Source organism: Haemorhous mexicanus, chromosome 1 (genome assembly GCF_027477595.1).
Source record: "Haemorhous mexicanus isolate bHaeMex1 chromosome 1, bHaeMex1.pri, whole genome shotgun sequence".
In the NCBI taxonomy this organism is placed as follows: Eukaryota; Metazoa; Chordata; class Aves; order Passeriformes; family Fringillidae; genus Haemorhous; species Haemorhous mexicanus.
This window is the reverse complement of record NC_082341.1, coordinates 138,414,918-138,433,626: the sequence shown is the minus strand read 5'-3', so window position 1 is coordinate 138,433,626 and position 18,709 is coordinate 138,414,918. Positions and strand designations below refer to the sequence as shown.

General features: G+C 35.2%; 1 protein-coding gene across 1 annotated transcript in view; it reads right to left on the bottom strand.

Annotated features, from left to right (window-relative positions):
- Positions 1-18,709, bottom strand: part of RIMS2 (regulating synaptic membrane exocytosis 2) — a 446,152-nt gene that overhangs the window by 152,541 nt on the left and 274,902 nt on the right. The window contains exons 17-18 of the mRNA XM_059865145.1: positions 10,332-10,401; positions 5,621-5,737 (exon numbers count right to left, since the gene is read on the bottom strand). Coding sequence (XP_059721128.1) covers positions 5,621-5,737; positions 10,332-10,401 — 187 coding nt within the window. The remainder of the gene's footprint in view (positions 1-5,620; positions 5,738-10,331; positions 10,402-18,709) is intronic.

Genomic DNA, 18,709 nt, shown 5'->3' with positions numbered 1-18,709 from the left:
CCTCTATTTTTAGTAACACTCCTTTACATTTTTTCAACTGAAATAACAAACTAAATGTAGGGAAATTATAAAATTATTTAAATTGTTAAAAAATAAACATAATTTTTTACTGGTATGAATTTGCCTTTAACCAAATACTCCCCAAATTCTCAAGTTACAATTTTCTGAAAAACTAGCAATGTGATAAAATGGAAATTATCTTAATCAGACTGCAGAGTAAGAAACAGGTGGTTCTTGAGGTTAACCAGTTGGAAATTTAGGGGAGAAAGAGCCATTGAAAGTGGTAGAAAAGAGAAAGCTGCCATATGAAATTTAGGGAAAGTACTGTGGAAATGAAGGAAGTAAAAATTGTGCTTGGGATCACACTGACTGTGAGGTTGAGCACAGATTTATTCAAGGGAAAAGGAGCAGGGAATAATAAAGTAAAGTGGATTCAGAGAAAAGGCACAGCTCTATGAGCAGCTAACTCGTTTCAGCAATGGAAAGCAACTACAAAAACTAGTCACTTTTTCCAGGGTCTAGTTTTTAGTTTCTAAAAGATTATAGTCTCATCTGAACAAAGGAACAGTTAATGTTCTCTCTGTGGTAGAATATTTTCCATGCTGCTTCCCAAACACCTGGCAAATCACACCAAAAAACTAAGTGAACAAAATGAGAAGTCAAGCCCTTAACTCTTAGAAAATGTCAAATGCCATTCAAGAATAAAGCACTGCTTATGTAATTTCCCCTGCTACATTTTATTGAATGCATTAATAGGATAGTTTTATTTAATAATTGGGTTTTTAAGGAAAAAAAACAGATTTTCTTTACTTAGAAGTGTGTGTGTGCATTTTGTGCATTTTATTCTGAGGAATATATCTATGGCTCTTGGTAGTGGGGTTTTTTTAAAACAATTTGGCTCAAAGCTTCTTCTTCACCACCTTCCTACTCCCCCATCCCCGTTGGAGATAATCATCCTTCAGCAGACTCATGGAGGCACCAGGTGGGTGGTGCAGATAATTGTGCAATTAAACAGTGATTTGAAAGGAGAAAAAGAACTTAAAGACACCCTGCAATTATTGAGATTCAAACTGATGCAAACATTTTACACCATAGCTATAAGCAAATTTTCAGCAATGCGTTTCTTTACTGGGCATTTGAAGAAGCAAAGCAGTGACATTACATATCCCATGTGGGTACATTACCCACATGATACACACAACTGAAACCTGAAAAAATTATCCCAGAATTCCCAAATAAAGATTCAGCAACCCTTTATACTTTATAATATATTTTTATTTTAATCTGAACTTAAATGATTTTACAGCAAAATTTAAGTAAATTATAAATAAATGGCAATGTAGTTACATAATTTTCAGGTCTGTTTTTAATAAAGACTGAAAAATATCAGTTCTGTTCAGTGTTTTAACATGGAAAAATGTATCAAAAAATCTTTACCTAGTTTGACCTAATCTGGCATCTATTTAATAATATTTCTACCCACAGATAAAGCAACTGCACAGTTTAAGATGACTTTTAGAAATGCAAAATTTATGCTGCTCTTCCCCACCTTTAATTTTGTGTCAAAAAATAGAAGATACTTACACTGTGTTTTAGCTAACATTTAGCAAGTTCATTGTAGTGAATTATTTTGGTCCTCACTGGTTTGACTATAGCAAATGCAATTGTTTGGCATGTATTTCAATATTCACTTCATGTTAAAAATCCAATCCACTTGCTTTCAACAGAATAAAAAAAAAAAGAAGTGTGTATTCAAATATGTGAAGGAAATCTCCTCTCAGTAACAGGGTGTGATAGTCCTGCTAGTCCCAGCACATCCAGATAACATCTTTAAAGTGATTTTAAAATAATGGGCAACATTTCTCTAAATAACCATGCTTATGACTACCCTGTTAGTTTAACAAAACAGGGAGCAACTTCTTTCAAATGGAAAGTGTGCAATAGCTTTGATGAACAAATAGTGGATAATTTCCCTTTTCTCTTGTTTTCTTGTAAGTGCCTCTCAGAAAAACACTTTTACTTTAGGAGCTTTCTCACACATTTCTCCTGCAGGACTATTTGAGTTAGGCATTCCCAGAATGCTCTGGCTTAACAAACCTATGCTAAATTCACCACTAGGGATGTTATTCCTCAGGGAGAACCCACCTCGGATATCAAGTACAGTTAAATTAATAGGTGCTAAATAACATCTAAGTTTGTTGAAGTTGTGGGCCTGAGTACAATTTTCTCACATTGTCTTCGTACTTGTTATTAACTGTTGATAGACCTTTCAGAAAGAAACACACAGATATATTTTGGTCTTTTTGTTATTTTTTGTTTTCGTTCTTTCTGGAACTATGCTAAGATTATCACATTTTCCCTCTAATTTACCTATTTATATTGATTGTTTAAATATAAAACTCTGAGGTTAAATCCAAATGTTTCCAAAATTTCCTCAATAGTTTCTATAGTTTTATTAGTTTCAGTTTCTCAAGTGAGGTAAAACCAGTTTCAGAAAATGTATCTAAACCTGTCAAAATTATATTTACGAGGTTATCCCATTACACATAAATGTTCTTATGGAACTTGGGTCCATATTAGGTCATAAGCATTCATATTTCTTTACATTACAAATCTTGGCTATTTCATAAGAGTGTGAGTACCCACAAAAAACCTCACATTTTGATAACAGTTAACTAGCAGACCTATATTAAATATAAAGGTTAAAAACTGGCATGGTTTCTCAATTTGATTTAGCAGTATACACAGTGCAATTTCAACTTTTGTTAATATAGCAACAGATACAAATCTAAACTGTTAATTTACTCTTACATTTTACAAAAATAAGTATATTATATGGCCATATTTTACATAATTAAGGGTTTGGTGTTTGAAATTAAAATTATCTCCAAATGTGTCTTTCAGGGTTTTTAAAAATAATTTTAGTTTCTATTCTAGCTATGCATTCAGTTTTGAAGGAATGTTTCATTGCCATTAGACTTGAGGTCATTAGACTTTTTGTATGTGGTTTCAACTCCTCAGTGCAATAGACCTTAGAGAACTTAATGCTGAATTATCTAGAAAAGGAAGGAAAGAATTTTCTTACACATATTCTCAGTCCCACTTTAACTTAGCAACTGAGCATGTCTCTAAGATGGTACTATTTCAAAATACCCTTTTTGCAAGCAGCTTCCAAAGCTGTTTCATGGAAACAAAAAGCCATCAGAGCTGTGGGAAGGAAATATGTGATTCGTTTTCAGAGCCAAGCGTGGATGACATGTAGAGAGATTACAAACCTATACAAAAATGCAGTTCAACTTCTCTCAACTGCCTGCAGTTCTAGAAGTTTTCAGGAGCAATACCATTAAAGAGCTATTTTAGGGATACCATTGGGTTTTTATTGCATACCAGAGACAGTATCATAAAAACTCTTAAAAAAAAAAAAAGGAAATCTAATAATTTTTCCAAATACTCATTAAAAAACTTTGAAACCTATAATTTTCCCATGCACAAAATCATTGTCAAATTAACAAGGAATATAAAAAATATATAAATATTTGGAAATAGTACTTTCCTGTTCAGAGACTGCATGTTGCAATGGAGGCATAACTAGTCAATAATTTGCTTGCACAGGCAACCACTCACCATGTGCAAAGAGGGGAATGTCTCTGTGTGTTTTGGAAAACACAGACAACATATAAAACCATGTACAGAGATTCAGAACACCCCTCTCAAGCAAACACATATTAATCTAGAATGGTGGTGAAAATTCCATAATCTCATCTCCAACAACCTTCTGACATTGTTTTTCTGACATGTTCTAAAAAACTCAGTTACTTCTCTCTAAATCAAGTCAGTCCAGGAGGGATTGACTGAAGGGGTGGAAGAACATTGTGGTACCAAACTTCAGGCAACCTTTCACAGCTCTGTATTTATCTGGGAGGCAGCAAATGAACTTGCACAGTGAGCAAATGCAGTGCATTCCATAAGGCATACCCAGGCTGTAGGGATGAGTTTAGATTCTGTTTCAAGGATGACTGGTCTAAAAATCTACATAAAATTGTATCTCAAAAGCATTCTCTAATCATCTTTTAAGGAAACAGCTCAGAATCTACAAGTAATTGCCTTCTATATGAAAATCATATTCTAATGAATCAAGTGTATAGGTTTTTTTCCATAATTTAAACACAAATATTAAATAGCTTAATGCAAAAAAAAGGTTGACCTATGATCTACTGTACTTGAAATGAATACAGTTCCTATTCTAGATGATAAACACTTCACTGTTTTTTCATTAGCTTTATTTTTGCCCATTTGACTTTTTTATTCACCAAATTAAATTACAAATCACTTTGACTAGATATGGGTTTTAATTCCTTTTGATACTTTTTTTTGTAACATGTCTTTGGGAAAAATTAATTATTTTTTTATCTTCTGAAATTAAAATATTGTAATATTTTGAAAAGTATTATCTTGCATTCCATACTATCATTGATGATCACATTACTTAGGAAATATGGTCTCTTAAGAAATATTAATATTTTCTGTTCAATATTGCTTACAAATAGCCACTGATTTCTCAGATTCTTTGTATTACTGTTAGAAACCCCAAAGGTGTTTTGATGTCACTTGAAGAATAATCTGTGATAGCTATCTGTAAAAGCATTAACTTCAAATGCTAATCCTAGTTTCCTCAAGATTACAAAACATATCTGTATTTCTCCTTGGTATACGCAATTACTAAATAAGACAAAAGCTAGCATAATGCCTCTCATTATATAGTGCAGGAATTTCAACTTGGTGCAAAACAGGTGAAATATTTTTAAAATTAAAGATAGTAAATGCTTTCTGGTTTGATTTTCTACCTGAAGACAATGAGGTGGAAAAGACCAATATTTTTTTTAATGTAACAAAGTCATTGCCACAATTAATTCAGCTAAATTAACTACATTGTTCAATTATTGCTGCAATTCTTTTTTACATCATTAAAATTCATAGAGGTTGCTTAAACTCTGCTAACTGTTTGAGAAGTCCTATCAGGCAAAACATTATTCATAGTCAGATGTGCTTCTAAACACAAAGACTCTGATTTCATACATGCTGTCCTAATAATTTTTTCTTTTCTTTTTTACCAAGTGTCTCAGAAGGTTGAGCATAGACAAAACCAGAACACAATACTAGAATATACTTTTGTTACATATATGAACTGCACTGTATCCAAAGGGAGCATTACATTAACACTGAGCTGAAATTATCTATTTTTACATCTCTTTATTCAGCAGCAAAAACAATCAAGTCTACTGGATTTTTTTTAAAAAAATGTTTGGTATTTAAAGAATTCACTGTATAACACACAAAACAAAAATATTTTTATTAAAATGGACAACTAAATTATTCAGCTATTATATATTTTCTCACAGATTTTTTCAGATTCCCTCCTGTCACACACACTCACTGGACAGTTTTGTCAGCCTTATGTGCACTGAGATTTTGTGCTGTGTGTCATGCGACCAGTGGATAAAGGAGAAATGCTAATCTCTGGGATTAGATATGTAATTTATTTTAGCAAGCTACCATGCTGAAGTTACTCACATTGATGCCTGTAGGCTACAGCTGTTCCTAATTCCAGCCAGGTGCTTACCTCTCTCTGTCTGGGGAGTAGTGGTCGTCTACAGCTCGGTGTCTGTCCATCCGGTTCAGGGTGTTGTAGTGCGCAGGGGTGGAGCGAGTCCCTCGCAGTCCCTGATCCACATTCCGACTGAGGATAAAAGACATCAGAGTCTGAGTTTTCAGTGTGCCTGGATGACATCCTCTCACTGCTTTCTACAAACAATTATCAGCAATCATGCTGGTAACAAGATCTGGTAGCTGACCAGACTTTTCTATGTATTTAAAGTAAAATCATTTTAAATCCTAAAGTAAAAAGAGAAATTTCTCATTTAGAAAATGGTGCCAAGTCCATGATAGGGATCGAGCTCCCTTTTTCTGTTCCAGTGTGTTTCTTCTAGATTTAAGTGGAAAGCTTTTTTATTTCCTTCTTTAAAAATGTTTATCCTGCACAACATTTCATTAGTCTTTCCAGACTTCAAGCAAAAATTCATTTCTGATGGAAATATTCACTTTAAATAATTTTTCATAAGTTCTTGATTTTGGCTTTACTATAAAGATGTAAACTGTAGTAAGACACAATGGGACTTGTGGCTGTTACAGCAGAGTACAGCCTGCTGAAAACATGGTCATCTGAATTTAAAAATAGCTGCTTGTTTTGTCCTGGAAAAATTACTCTGTAATCTCACTAGCAGAAAATCTGAAAAAACCCATAAAGATTTAATTAGCTCCAAGTAGTACCCATAGTACAGGCTTGGTTAAAGAGCATCAATCACCTGTACTAACTGAGACCAAAGCTTTGCCTATGGATTGTTTTGCTCAGTTTATCTATCAATACCTACTGACAAACACTTTACTTTTTGTGCTCTGTAAAACAAATCCACAAGAACAGGAAAATAGGAGACAATCGTAAACTGTAATAATTATTGAATAATGAAAACATAATTGTTTTGTATTGATTTGAAAATAACAAATTGGATGCTTCCCTCCACACAAGTTAAAGACCAATAAATTCTTCTGTCTCCTATCCTTTACTGCAATCTACTCTAGTGTGAGCCTCAGTTTCCTTTATTTTTTTGGCTTTGTATCACTCAGTTCCCCTCTCCTTTCTTGTCAGTTTGTCTGCCCTTTTGGTACCTGTCATATTTACCCTTTATCATTTACCACTTGCTGACTAGTGTTAACTTCTTGTCGTGATTTGAGAAGAAGTGAGTTTTTTAGGATGCGTGGTCAAACAAATAGGTGCTCAGATTTAAATACTGGCACCTGGTATGGCCACTGAGGACATGGATACACCTCTGAGAGCACAGTGGGGTTAAAAGCTGAGAACACCCGGGGAGAAGTTCTTTTAGGTTCCGTCCGTGAAGGAGAGATCAGCCCTCCCCTGCCCGGCTCCGAGCTGGGCGGGGGAGGGGAGGCCACGAGGCCTGACTGAGGTAGGCCGGGCCTGGGGCAGAGAAGGGAGGTGAAGGCCCCTGCAAGATGGAAGGGTGAAGGAGCACTGAGAAGCTTCAGCAGCCCCCGCCCCGCAGGAGAGAGAGAGGGAGAGAGCTGGTGTCTGTGCCTGTGCCACCTTGAAATTTGGTAGCATGGCCGGCAGGAAGGAGAGGGGGGGTTGTGGTGAGGTGCCCGGGCCGTGGGAGTCCTGGACAGGCAGAGCCTGAGACTTTTAACCCTTTTCTTAGATGATAGAAACCTTGCAAATGCTGATTCCTCCTGGAGTTCAATGAGAAGAGAGATAGAAATGAGATAAGAAGAAATGGGCCACAAGAGAAGCTGAAAAGAATCTTAGGTGGGAGGAGGTGATAGAGTAGCCTTTGGCTAGACTTTTCTTGTATGGCCATAGACAGAACCATTTTTTCCTGTGACACTGAGACCGCATTTAGGGGGGAGGCAATGGCTTGGAGCCAAGAGAGTGCAGGGATGTGATGTGAAAGAGTGCGTGAACAGAGACGACGGGTGAAGAGAGTAGTAGTAGTGCCCTCTGTCTTCAAGAAAGAAAAAGAAGATGATCTCTGTTCTCGAGACCCCCAGGGGGTGAAATCTGGGGGAGACAGGTGTCCCAAAAGTGGAGAGACTGTTCTTTTTAGAACTGGGCATAGCACCCTTTAAAAAAGAAAACCCTAGAAGCAGCTCTGGTTCATACACAGTGGTGAGAGCACTGGGCATAGAAAGAAGATGTCACAATGGCAAAATAATCTCCAGGCGGTGCCACGTGTGGCATAGAAACACAAGTTTCAACTGTGTATTCTCGGGAAGCCTATAGTACAAGAGTGACTCCTCTCTCCTTGATGAACTGAGAGTTAATTATCTGAAGAGTAGTGCTAGACTGAGAGTGAGTGATCTGAAAAGTGAATGTATTAGAAATTTAGTAAGGAGAAGAAATATGTTTTTAGAAAGTTTTCATCCTGAGTTCTGTGTGTTTCTTTTATAGTTGCAAGTTAATAAAGTTTTTCCCTTTTATTCCTAAGCTAGAGCCTTCTTTGCTCTATTTCTGATCACATCTCATAGAAGACACCAAGGAAAAAGCATTTTCATAAGAGCACTGGCATTGCCCCAGGCTCAAACCATGGCACTTCTACATGTATCCTTCACTGCTACTGCCATGACATTATCTATTTCTGCATATAAATGCTATAAAGATGTTGCACTATAAATGTTTGCCTTCAGCTCTACCTCATTTGTCATAAAGCATTTTCCATTCTGACATTCATGAATCCAAATATTTGGTTTATTCTGGCTAGTAAAGAGTAGCAAGAGCAGTAACAAGATCTTGTCAGCTACAATGCAATGGGCCTTTGGTGGAGTTTATTAAAAAACAAAGCAGGATTGAGGACTGCAAAATGGTTTCTAAGAAATAACAGCAACTTCTATGGCTCAAAACCTCCTGCCTGCAGAGGTGTCAGCAATGGGAAATCTCTGGGCATGCAGAATACTCACTGCAGTTAGGGCATCTATAGAGAAACACATATGCAACAAATTCACCTGAACAGGGTGCAAAATGTGACTGATAATTCTTAGAGATTTCCTGAGTAGACCTGCATTTTCAAAGATATTTCTGTAACCCATAGCTTATACTTCTCTTCTGCAAATCCTCAAATTCTCATAACCCAATTTTCTGAGTTCAGCAAGTCCTCAAAGAACTTGGTGTGTGGGCAGGGAAATATTACTGAAATAATGCATTTGATTCTGACATTGTAGGGAACAGCTGCAATAAATTCAGAACTATATTTAAAAATTTAGCTTTAGGAAAGTTAAAAAGCAAGAGATTTTCAACATATAAAGAAATCCAAGACTACAAGAAAATGAAAAGTAGATTTTTTAATGGTGCTAAACAAGTGTTAGTCACCACCTTGGGTAAAAATTCTGCCAAAAATGCACACAGCATGCATGCAGACTGAAAAAAAACCGTAAAAACACAAACATACACACAAAGTGATTTTGCTCACATTTATGTCTATATCCAAGACAAATAACCTCTGGAGATTTAGCATAGGCAATTACTTAGGCTAAAATCAGTATATTAAAAATCAGAATAGGCCCCTTTTTGTCTACCACTTTTGTCTCATTTCAAGTCAGACTGACTTGGTTTTAGATGGGTTTAGATTTCAAGTAGAAACACACAGTTTCTGCCTCTTAGCTGTATGAAATGATGGGGGATAATTTGAAATCCTAATATCTCAGTAATGCAAAAGGATATCATATAGGCTACATCCATTGGAGGAAATGGTAAGTAAAAACATAAGTAAGATATTATGAAGTCAAGAGAATTTTAACTTAACAAAAAGAACAAAGATAACAGAAAGGAAAGCAGAACACAAGAGAATCAGGATGTCTGAAAGAAAGGGAGACGAACATGGACCTGCCAGGAAATACTGGATAACAGATCTTCAGTGTCAAAAGGGAATTGTGACCATTATGCACAAAAGAGAAAACTTCCACTTGCATTTCAACTGAATTACATCATCTGGAAACCTACCCATACATAGCAACAAAAGGGCTGGAAAACAGGTTTCATTCCCATTTACATCTATCCTTCTGCTTCCTTTCTCTTAAGAAAGCTTATCCTGCAGAGTAATAAATCAATTATTACATGTTATCCAAAAGTACTAGCTCTTGGAAGAGATTTCCTGGTCTAATTTTCTCAAGATAAATACTTATCAGAGATCTCCCAAGATCAGGAGTTGATATCTTTCACTATAAAACTGCATGTCTGTCAGTTTATTCTTGATGATTTAGAAGTATGAAAGAAATAGAAGAAAGGAAGCTGCTCTGGGCAGCAAGGGAGGCTCCCCAGAATCTTAATTCTACAGAAATAAAAGGGTTGAAAACATCCACTGTCATATGAATGCTAAGGAAATATCTAATTATCACATACTATAAAACATGGCACCTGTAAATAGCTCTAGGAAATGAAAATGTGGAGAGATATTTTTCTTTCCTTGGAATAAACTGTACTGAATTTTGATGAAAAACTAGATATTAAGAGGCAGAAGTAGGATACAATTATGTAATAATATATTAAAAAAAGTAATATAGTAATAATAAACCATAAATAACATAGAATTAAATATAAATTAGGCACATCACTATAATGTAAAAAACCCCCCATTATTGGCTTTATGTAATTTTGCAAAATCTAACCAATTCATTGTCATTTTGAAAGTCTGGAGATTATTTCCAGTGCTGGTACAAGTTCAATACCAGTTTAATTTATTTAACTGCACAGTTGAACAAGAGTTTACCTTTGTGGGGGAGGGACACTGGGAGACCACGATCTAGTCCGTCCTATACTATCTCCGCGGTGAGGGGACCCTGATCGAGAACAATGATTAGATGACATTACTTGCTCTGGCACTGACAGGGTTGAACTTTGAAGATCTCTCCCGTTATGTCGGTAATCTAAAAAGAAATGCAAATATTCAGTGAATCTGAAGTTGCACTTTTCAGCTTCCTGCCATGTCTGTAGTAATGAGTTTCTCAGTAAAGGATGGGATTTGATCAAGAATGTTGTCATGCGTTCTTGGGTTTTATAATAAAACATACATACATAAAGTTGACTCCTGTTGTTATGCTTAATTTAAGTACAATGACAGTTCCTATAGTTATACTTCAGAAGTATAGAAATTACTATTACCATGCACCAAACTTGGGACTTACCCTTTCTGGTTAATAAGATGTATTAAAAATAAAACAAATTAAACCGATTGTTCCTTAGAATAAAAAAAAACTAATTATTGCATTTTTAATTAAAATTATATTGCAAATGTTTTGCATAATGTTTTTCAAATAGAAATGTCCATAATTAAAAATTAATCCAAAATTTAGTTTACAAATTTGGGATAGGAAGCTACTATGGAGTTAAATAATGAGATTGGGTTCAAGAAAGATTTGTATTCCAGAAATAATTAAGGTAGCAATGACTCAATGACATCAGATTTCGCTCACAGTTCTGAATTAAAAAACACATTTCCTTCACAAATAGCAAGCACCCTGGCCTAATCTTGAACAAGCCTAACAGAAGGCATAAATTGTCTAAGCAAAAGCCTCCAAGTTACACTGGCCTAAAAGGCTACCACTTGGACATTTAACACGGGCTTTTAATAAAAATCTTTTTTAAAAGCTGGATGTGTTAAAAGTGATGGTCTTCATGTAATTGAAAAAGTTGAATTCACTGTCCCATGGTGCAATACTCTCTGTGGAAAAAAAAGATGGTAGATATACAGCAATTTCAAATTAGTTTCCCAAATTTTGTGATGATGAAACTAAAACATAATGATAAGAAATTGAAGATTTGCAATTGTTAACCTGATTATAAAGCTTAGCAGGAATTGGTCTTCAGAGAGTTCCTGGTGGCTATGACAACTGATATAACTCATTTCTTTTTTCCAAAGACAGTAACCAAGAAAAGAATACTTAGAGAGATCCACCCAGCACCGGAAAAATTCTGGCTCATGCAACTGTTATACTTTTCCCATGAGAATCTTCCAAGGGTAGAATAATCTTCTGCTCATGATTTTCTTATTTTTCTTCCTGGAAAATGTTCATTAGGACCTAAACAAAACCTTATTAATTCATTCCGCTTTATGGTTCCAAGTATGTTCAATACTTTCAACTGAGTACTCATATTTGCTATATAGCCTTACAACCAAGGATATATACAAACAATCTTAATTCATAAATAACTTCTTCCATTCTGTATTTAGGTCTAAACTTCTTTGTGTGTACATAAAGGGGGGAAAAAAAGCACAGCACCATTACATTCCACCAGTATAATGATGCTGAGGATGCCATAGTCTCTCCTCACTACACCACTGTCAAATCTTGTTATGTGTGTCCTCAGCTAAGAGTCAGTAATGAAATACAGATTTTATCCCATATATGAAGTAAATTTATTATTCTAAGCACTGTTAAAACATATAGGGGCCAGTGCAACATAATTCTGAGATCACCAAAGGCAAGACGGGATATTTTATCTGTGTTTTAAACGGGGTGTTATTCACTCACTACTAAAATGTAGGAGATAAATAATATTTTTGCAAGTCAGCCTGGAAATCAATACACTCTGCAAATCTGCAATTCTTTAACCAGAAGTAAAAGAGCTAAAGTAACAGCAGTGGAGAGCCCATCCTGCAGCAGACTCCTGGCAGGACCTGTGGACCTGTGGAGAGAGAAGCCCCCCCTGGAGCGGGTTTGCTGGCAGGACTTGTGACCCAGCCTGGAGCAGTTTGAGGGGCTGCACCCTATGGGAGGGACTCATGCTGGAGCAGTTTGTGAAGAACTGCAGCCCATGGGATGAACTGGCATTGGAGAGGTTCATGAAGGACTGTCTCCCATGGGAGGGACCTCACTCTGGAGCAGAGGGACAGACTGAAGAGTTCTCCCCTGAGGAGGAAGGAGAAGCAGAGACAACGTGTGATGAAGTGACTGCAACCCCCATTCCCATCTCCCTGTGCAGCTGAGAGGGAGGAGGCAGAGAACCAGGGGTAAAGTTGAGACCAGAGAGAAAGAAGGGATGGGGCAAGCTTTAAAATTTCAGGGGGTTATTTTCTCATTATCCTACTCTGATTTTATTTGCCATAAATATTTTCTCTGAGTTGTCTGTTTTGCCCATGACCATAATGGGTAGTGATCTCTTCCTGTCCTTATCTCCACCCACAAGTCTTCTGTTATATTTCCTCTCCCATTTCTAGCTTGTGAGGGCAGTGATGGAGCAGTTTTGGCAGCCACTTTGCACCTAGCCAGGGTCAATCCACTACACATAAATGAACAGCAAGTTAAAAACTCCTAGATATGGAAATAAAAAAACATTATTTACAGTACAAGAACAGAGAGAAATATTGTCTTATTTTCCTAAAACTGCATATCTATTGACAGAAAATACAGAGTATATTCTGTATACACAAGGAAAATTTGTTGCATTTGGAGATGGAAAACAATGTAGAGTAGTAACATGAAGAAATAGGTAAATCCTTTGAAAAACAGCAGTTTATATAATATTTGGTATGTACAGACATCAAAGTATGAGGGGAATGAGCAATATTGTAAGATTTTCTAGGTGAATAAACATAATGAAGGGCAAGGCAATCAATTAACAGAACAAAAACGAAAACCTCCTTTAAAATTCTAAAAAAGTCTAAAAAATTCCTAGAAGTGAGAACAAGTAAATCAAAATTATTGAACTTAGTAAATCTGCACACAGTAACAAATTAATTACTTTGGAACAAAAAGCCTCTTCCAGCTCTAATTTGTTATTGCAGTTGACCAAATGAGCAGTATTGTGGCAATAAATCAAAATATATGACTTTGTAAATAATTGTCAAGTCTAATCCTGATCAAATGTATGCTTTACATTAATTTTGAGGTAGTCATGCAGTTCTTCCTTGTAACTAACACTGGTACTGCTTCCTTATAACAATAACAAAGGCAGAAACAATCAGCATTCCTGTCAATTTTGTTAAATTTTGATAAATTTTTGCTACATTTTTGGAAGAAAACTAGAGGTGTTTAGCTGTGATCAAATAAATAGATTAACGTTGTCTAATATTATTGTTGCCAAAAAACCCCTGACATTTATAATCCATTTACCTAAAACAAAAATAGTTATATTTACAAACTCTTTTCCTAACAGGCCACACATTGAAAGGCAACTGTTTAATTAAGACCACCCACTAACATGGGTTAATGAGATAATTTCAAAGTTATCCTTCAGTTTTGTAGAGCTAATGTAGCTCTGATTAAACTGCCTGTACTGTAGGTGTAATTTAACTTCCAATTTCAAAAACTATTGCACATCTTGGAAACAAGGTTAGAGAAGTTAAGTAGAAAACATTTTCTTGTGAAAAGAAATTATAGCCAGAAAAGACAGGTCATAAGGGTAGCTTGACCAATGAGTTGCTTTTGAGCAAAGCAGATATTTATAGCAGTAGTAAAAATAGGATAAACATTATTCTGCTTGCAGCTATAAATATTGAGTCATTAGCATAGAATCAAAGGCTCTATAACTATGGCAAGCCTCTTAAATCAGCATAGAGAGTACCCAGAACCTGATAATCAGTGTAGACATAATCAATGGTAAACAACTGTGAGCTGCAGACACCTAAAAGACAGACACATGACAAAGATAACTGCAGTGCCACCACCTTCTTCTGTCATGGGAAGGTTTCATTAGAAAGTGATACATATGAAAAGAGGGATTTTACAAAGCACACTAAATATAGCTTCTTCAGACCTGAAGTTTTAGTTTTATCTGATTTAAGAGAGACTATTAATATATTTGACTTAAAATATTAATCCACACAGTATAGCTGCGCTGTGCTAACATTATGCTATGCAGGGAACATGTTCAGTAAATACTGATGATTGAATTGTTAATAAATTATGAATCTGTCAGGTTCAAAATTGCAGAAAATCACAAACTTCCAAATATTAAGTTCACATCAACAGCCCTAAAATAGGCCTAAAAAGAATTAACTGAAGTGTACTAATGAAGATTTTAATTTAGATGCCTTGCTGCTTGATTTACATGAAAGAAACTCTTAGTATGAAAATTGTTCTAGAAAGGCAGTACTAGAATGTCTGCTCATCATAGGCAACGTAATTGACTTGTTTCTGACACTGATGTTAAGTGGTGTTTTCTCCACTTTAACATTTGTATTTGATTGAAGCATCAAGCTTTCAGATATTTGACTTTTTAATACTTGCAGCAGTTGGACTTTGAATGAGCACTAATTAAAAACAATTATATAATCAAATCACCTGAAATGCTTAACATACCAACATTTCACATATGGGCACTTTAGAGACAGTTCAGTTCTTTCATACAAATGTGCTCAGCTTCTGGGGTGATTTGCACATCTAAATGAAGATTTTAGATGTCCTCTAAAAAATTGCTGACTTTCACTGATCAAATAAGTTGAATTATTATAATAATTATTGAATTATTATGATATCTGAATACTTTATAAGTTGAAGATACATTATGGATTGCTTTGGGGAATTTTTTTGTATTAAATATTATTCTGCAAACATGGGAAGGATGAATGTACAGTCAAAGGAATCAGTAAACATTACAGTAGGAACAACTGGTTACTTGCTGCACAGCAACTCAGTTCCTCACAGGTATATTTAGCTCTATCTCTACAGCATGAATCATATTTATGGGCCCATCACACTTGAGACAATTCTTTTCCTTTGGAAAATCATTCCCACACAGTAACTAGAGCTTGCTGAGTTTTCAGTGCTGTTCCTATACCCGGCATGACATGCAAAGCTTTGGGGGGGGAAAAACCCCAAACCACCACAGGTACTATAAAGATGTTTCTTTAGTTAAGCACTCATCCTTGTGTATTTGCATCTGTCCAGCAAGTCCCCCAAATTGGCCTCCTCTTCACACTGGATTGGAATTTATCAGTATTTCTTGCTACATTTCCTTTTTAGAAGTGCTCTTCTAAATTACCACAATTGTAACTCACCCCAATGAGTGACCCCCTTATGTGAGAGGTATCCACTAAGAGCATCTCTGACAGGAATGCAACTTCATTGCAATTTTCGTTGCCTGTTAATGCCTTTGTCACCCCACAGATACAGGACTGGTGAAATATAAACTAACACACCAAGTTCATATTTCCTAAACTTTCCTCAAGGAGAGTGCTATTTATAATTAGTAATTATCTGAAAATAAAACTTGAATCAAGTTACATCTTTACTTTCAAAGTGAAGTGATATAGCTTATATTTTAAAATAGTTTTGACTAGTTTAAAGAAAAGCATTGAGAGAATTTGGATGTTTGAAGAGAAAGATGATTTGTCAGCTGAGGAAATGATACTGAAGAATTTCTCTTTTTTTAAAATAATAAAAGTATTACATTCAAAATTTAAATAGGAGAATAAACATGTAAAATGGAAAGTATAAATTAAGTAAGAAAACTAAAATGAAAGAAAAGCTTGAAGAATTATAATAATGTGTAAAGAACTTTAGGCAAAAAGTTGTAAATAATATATAAATTATTTGTTTGATAGAAAGGAAAATGGTTAAAGATCCATTGATCTAGGCAGTCAGCATAAGGACTATTTAACATGGCTTGAATTTCAGTTTGGAAGTGGGATTTTTGTGATGCACAGACCAAGATTTTTAAATCAAGAGAGAGCCCAGAAAGAGAGAGCAGGGCACTTGGTATCAACATACAATAAAAGAAAAACCTTGTCAGTGTTTACATCTGAAGGTACTGGGCTTTTGGGTCACTACAGGCTCCCACTTAGGGCTAGCTGGTAATCTGGTAATACAATGAAATCTGTATTTTAGTAGGGATAGAAGTAATCCACTCTATGTGCTAATGCTGTATGATATCTTTCTATAGGCAGTGGTAAATCTGGTCGATTTTAATCTGTAACCAAAGTGTGTTTTCTGCATCTGCTTTGAGAAGCAATCATCCACAGGATTCAGGCATAAAAATTCAGCCCATGTTATCAGCAGAGAAAAAGACATTTCCTCTGCAGCAAAGGCATGAAGTGAAAATATTCTTTTGAACAAAGGATTCCTCAGGTGTGTTGAGAGGTGAAAACCAAAAATGGATAATTTCTTTTCATTCTTCTTCAAACACAGAAATATTTTGGAATGTTCAGTAATAACTCCTGTACTGATGGTTACTATTTCTTCCTAATTTACATGGACTCAACTATCTGAATAAATATTCTTATTTCCTCCTGAAACCTCCACCTGTCTTCTGCATAACGATAAAAACTTATCGCTATAAATGTTTTTCTTCTCAAAGCTGGAGGCTGCATTCTTTTACTCAGAAAAGCTCTTCTCCACAGGGACTTGTAATGCAGTCTGTGCAGAATTCACTGCCTTACATTCTTCCATTATTCATTTGTTGTTTCTGTTCAAACATATCTCAGATTGCAAGTGTTTCATGATAAAAAATCTGTTGTAATGCAGATGAGATATTGGGGTAGAACTGAATTTTAAACATTATTATCTTACTTAATATTTTAGTGTTACTAAAACAATAGTTGAGAATTTTATGATTAAATGGTCTTGACAATACATGTCTCTGTTCATAAAGTCAGACTCAGTAGGCTGCTTGTATTCCCTAGCTTCAACATCCATTAGAAAAAATCTGGGAAGAAAACTGTTTAGAAATTATAGTCCATATTCCTTGAATTTGTTAACTGCAATGCATGCTTAACTTTGGACACTAGAAAGAAAAAAAAACACCAAAAAACCAACCTGCCTTTCACTGAGTTGTATTTATTGTTATAATATAAATGATGTTTGTAAACCTTTCTGGCATTAAAAAAAAAATCAGTATAAAAATACTGTATAGCTTTTATCAAAAATGACATGTGAGCATTCTAAAGGGCAGGTGTACTCCTACACAGAACTGCTGGTGACAGACAACTTTGAGGGCCAAGGTTTATTGTTAAAGACAGCAAAATAAATGCTTTAAGTTGTTTGAGAGCTGTGTATAACCAATCTAGAGACATTACCAGAATGCTGCTCATTCCACTATGCTATGGTAAGATTAATGCTAGCAAAAATAAAATATTAATAGAGACTCTATTCTAGTGTTTTCCAAGATGAATGTACATTATATTTGAAGAGAGCTATTTTAGAATCTAGTAAAAATTTGCTTTTTAAATATGTAATATGCTATAACTTTTTGTGACAATTGCTTTTGGAGAATACATGTGTAGCCAGAAAAAAAGACACAGAAATTTTTCAATCTGTTTATGACTATTTTTTTAAAAGCCTTTCCTGTTGACAGAAACAACAGACTGAAGTTTATTACATTTGTCTAATTAAGCCAAGATCCAGGCCACAAGAAGTGACAGATTTGATAAATAATTTCTCCAAGAGGTCATAAAATCACAGAATAGTTTGAATTGGAAGAAAACTTTAAAGGACATCTAGTCAACTATTGTGAATGGAAGTAAATTGAAGCAGAGCAAAGAGTTAATTTTTATTCTTCTTAATGGTTTCTGGAGTTTAGTTCACAGGTGTGATACTAGGAATTGATTTTATGGAAAGGATCACTGAGAGTACTCGAAAGATGTTGGCAAGCTTACTTCATGTAAAGCACTATTTATATAGCAGACAGAAGAAGAGTAAAGTGTCATGTTAAATAAAACCTGAAAACACAAAATGAAAGAACTGGGGTAAGTGAGAAAGAAAGAAAACAAGGAGAGACAAATGGTTCCATACAAACAGTGCATATATTTAAACCAAGATTGTGATGAGTCTACAAACGAATAAAGGAGCTTTAAACGATTGAGGGAATGATAAGGAGAGCGGATGGTAAGACAAGACAAGACTAAACAAGAAGACTTACAAACATAGAGGCAGCAGCACAAAAAAAAAATAAGGCACTAAACTAGTATTTCAAAACCTAAAAACCATCAAATTTTCCTACCCACACAGCCAGGCTGAGTTAAAATGCAACTAAGGTGTAGAATTGTTCAGGAAAATTCAATAGCTTAAATATCCTAAAAAACTAAAGATATGTCAGAAACTCAGGTAAGGGAAGTAGACTCATTCATTGAACTGTTGAGACCATAATTTTACAAGTTGTCAAAAGATAAATTTATTGAATCAGAGTTTTAAATCTAGATGTTTCATAAGA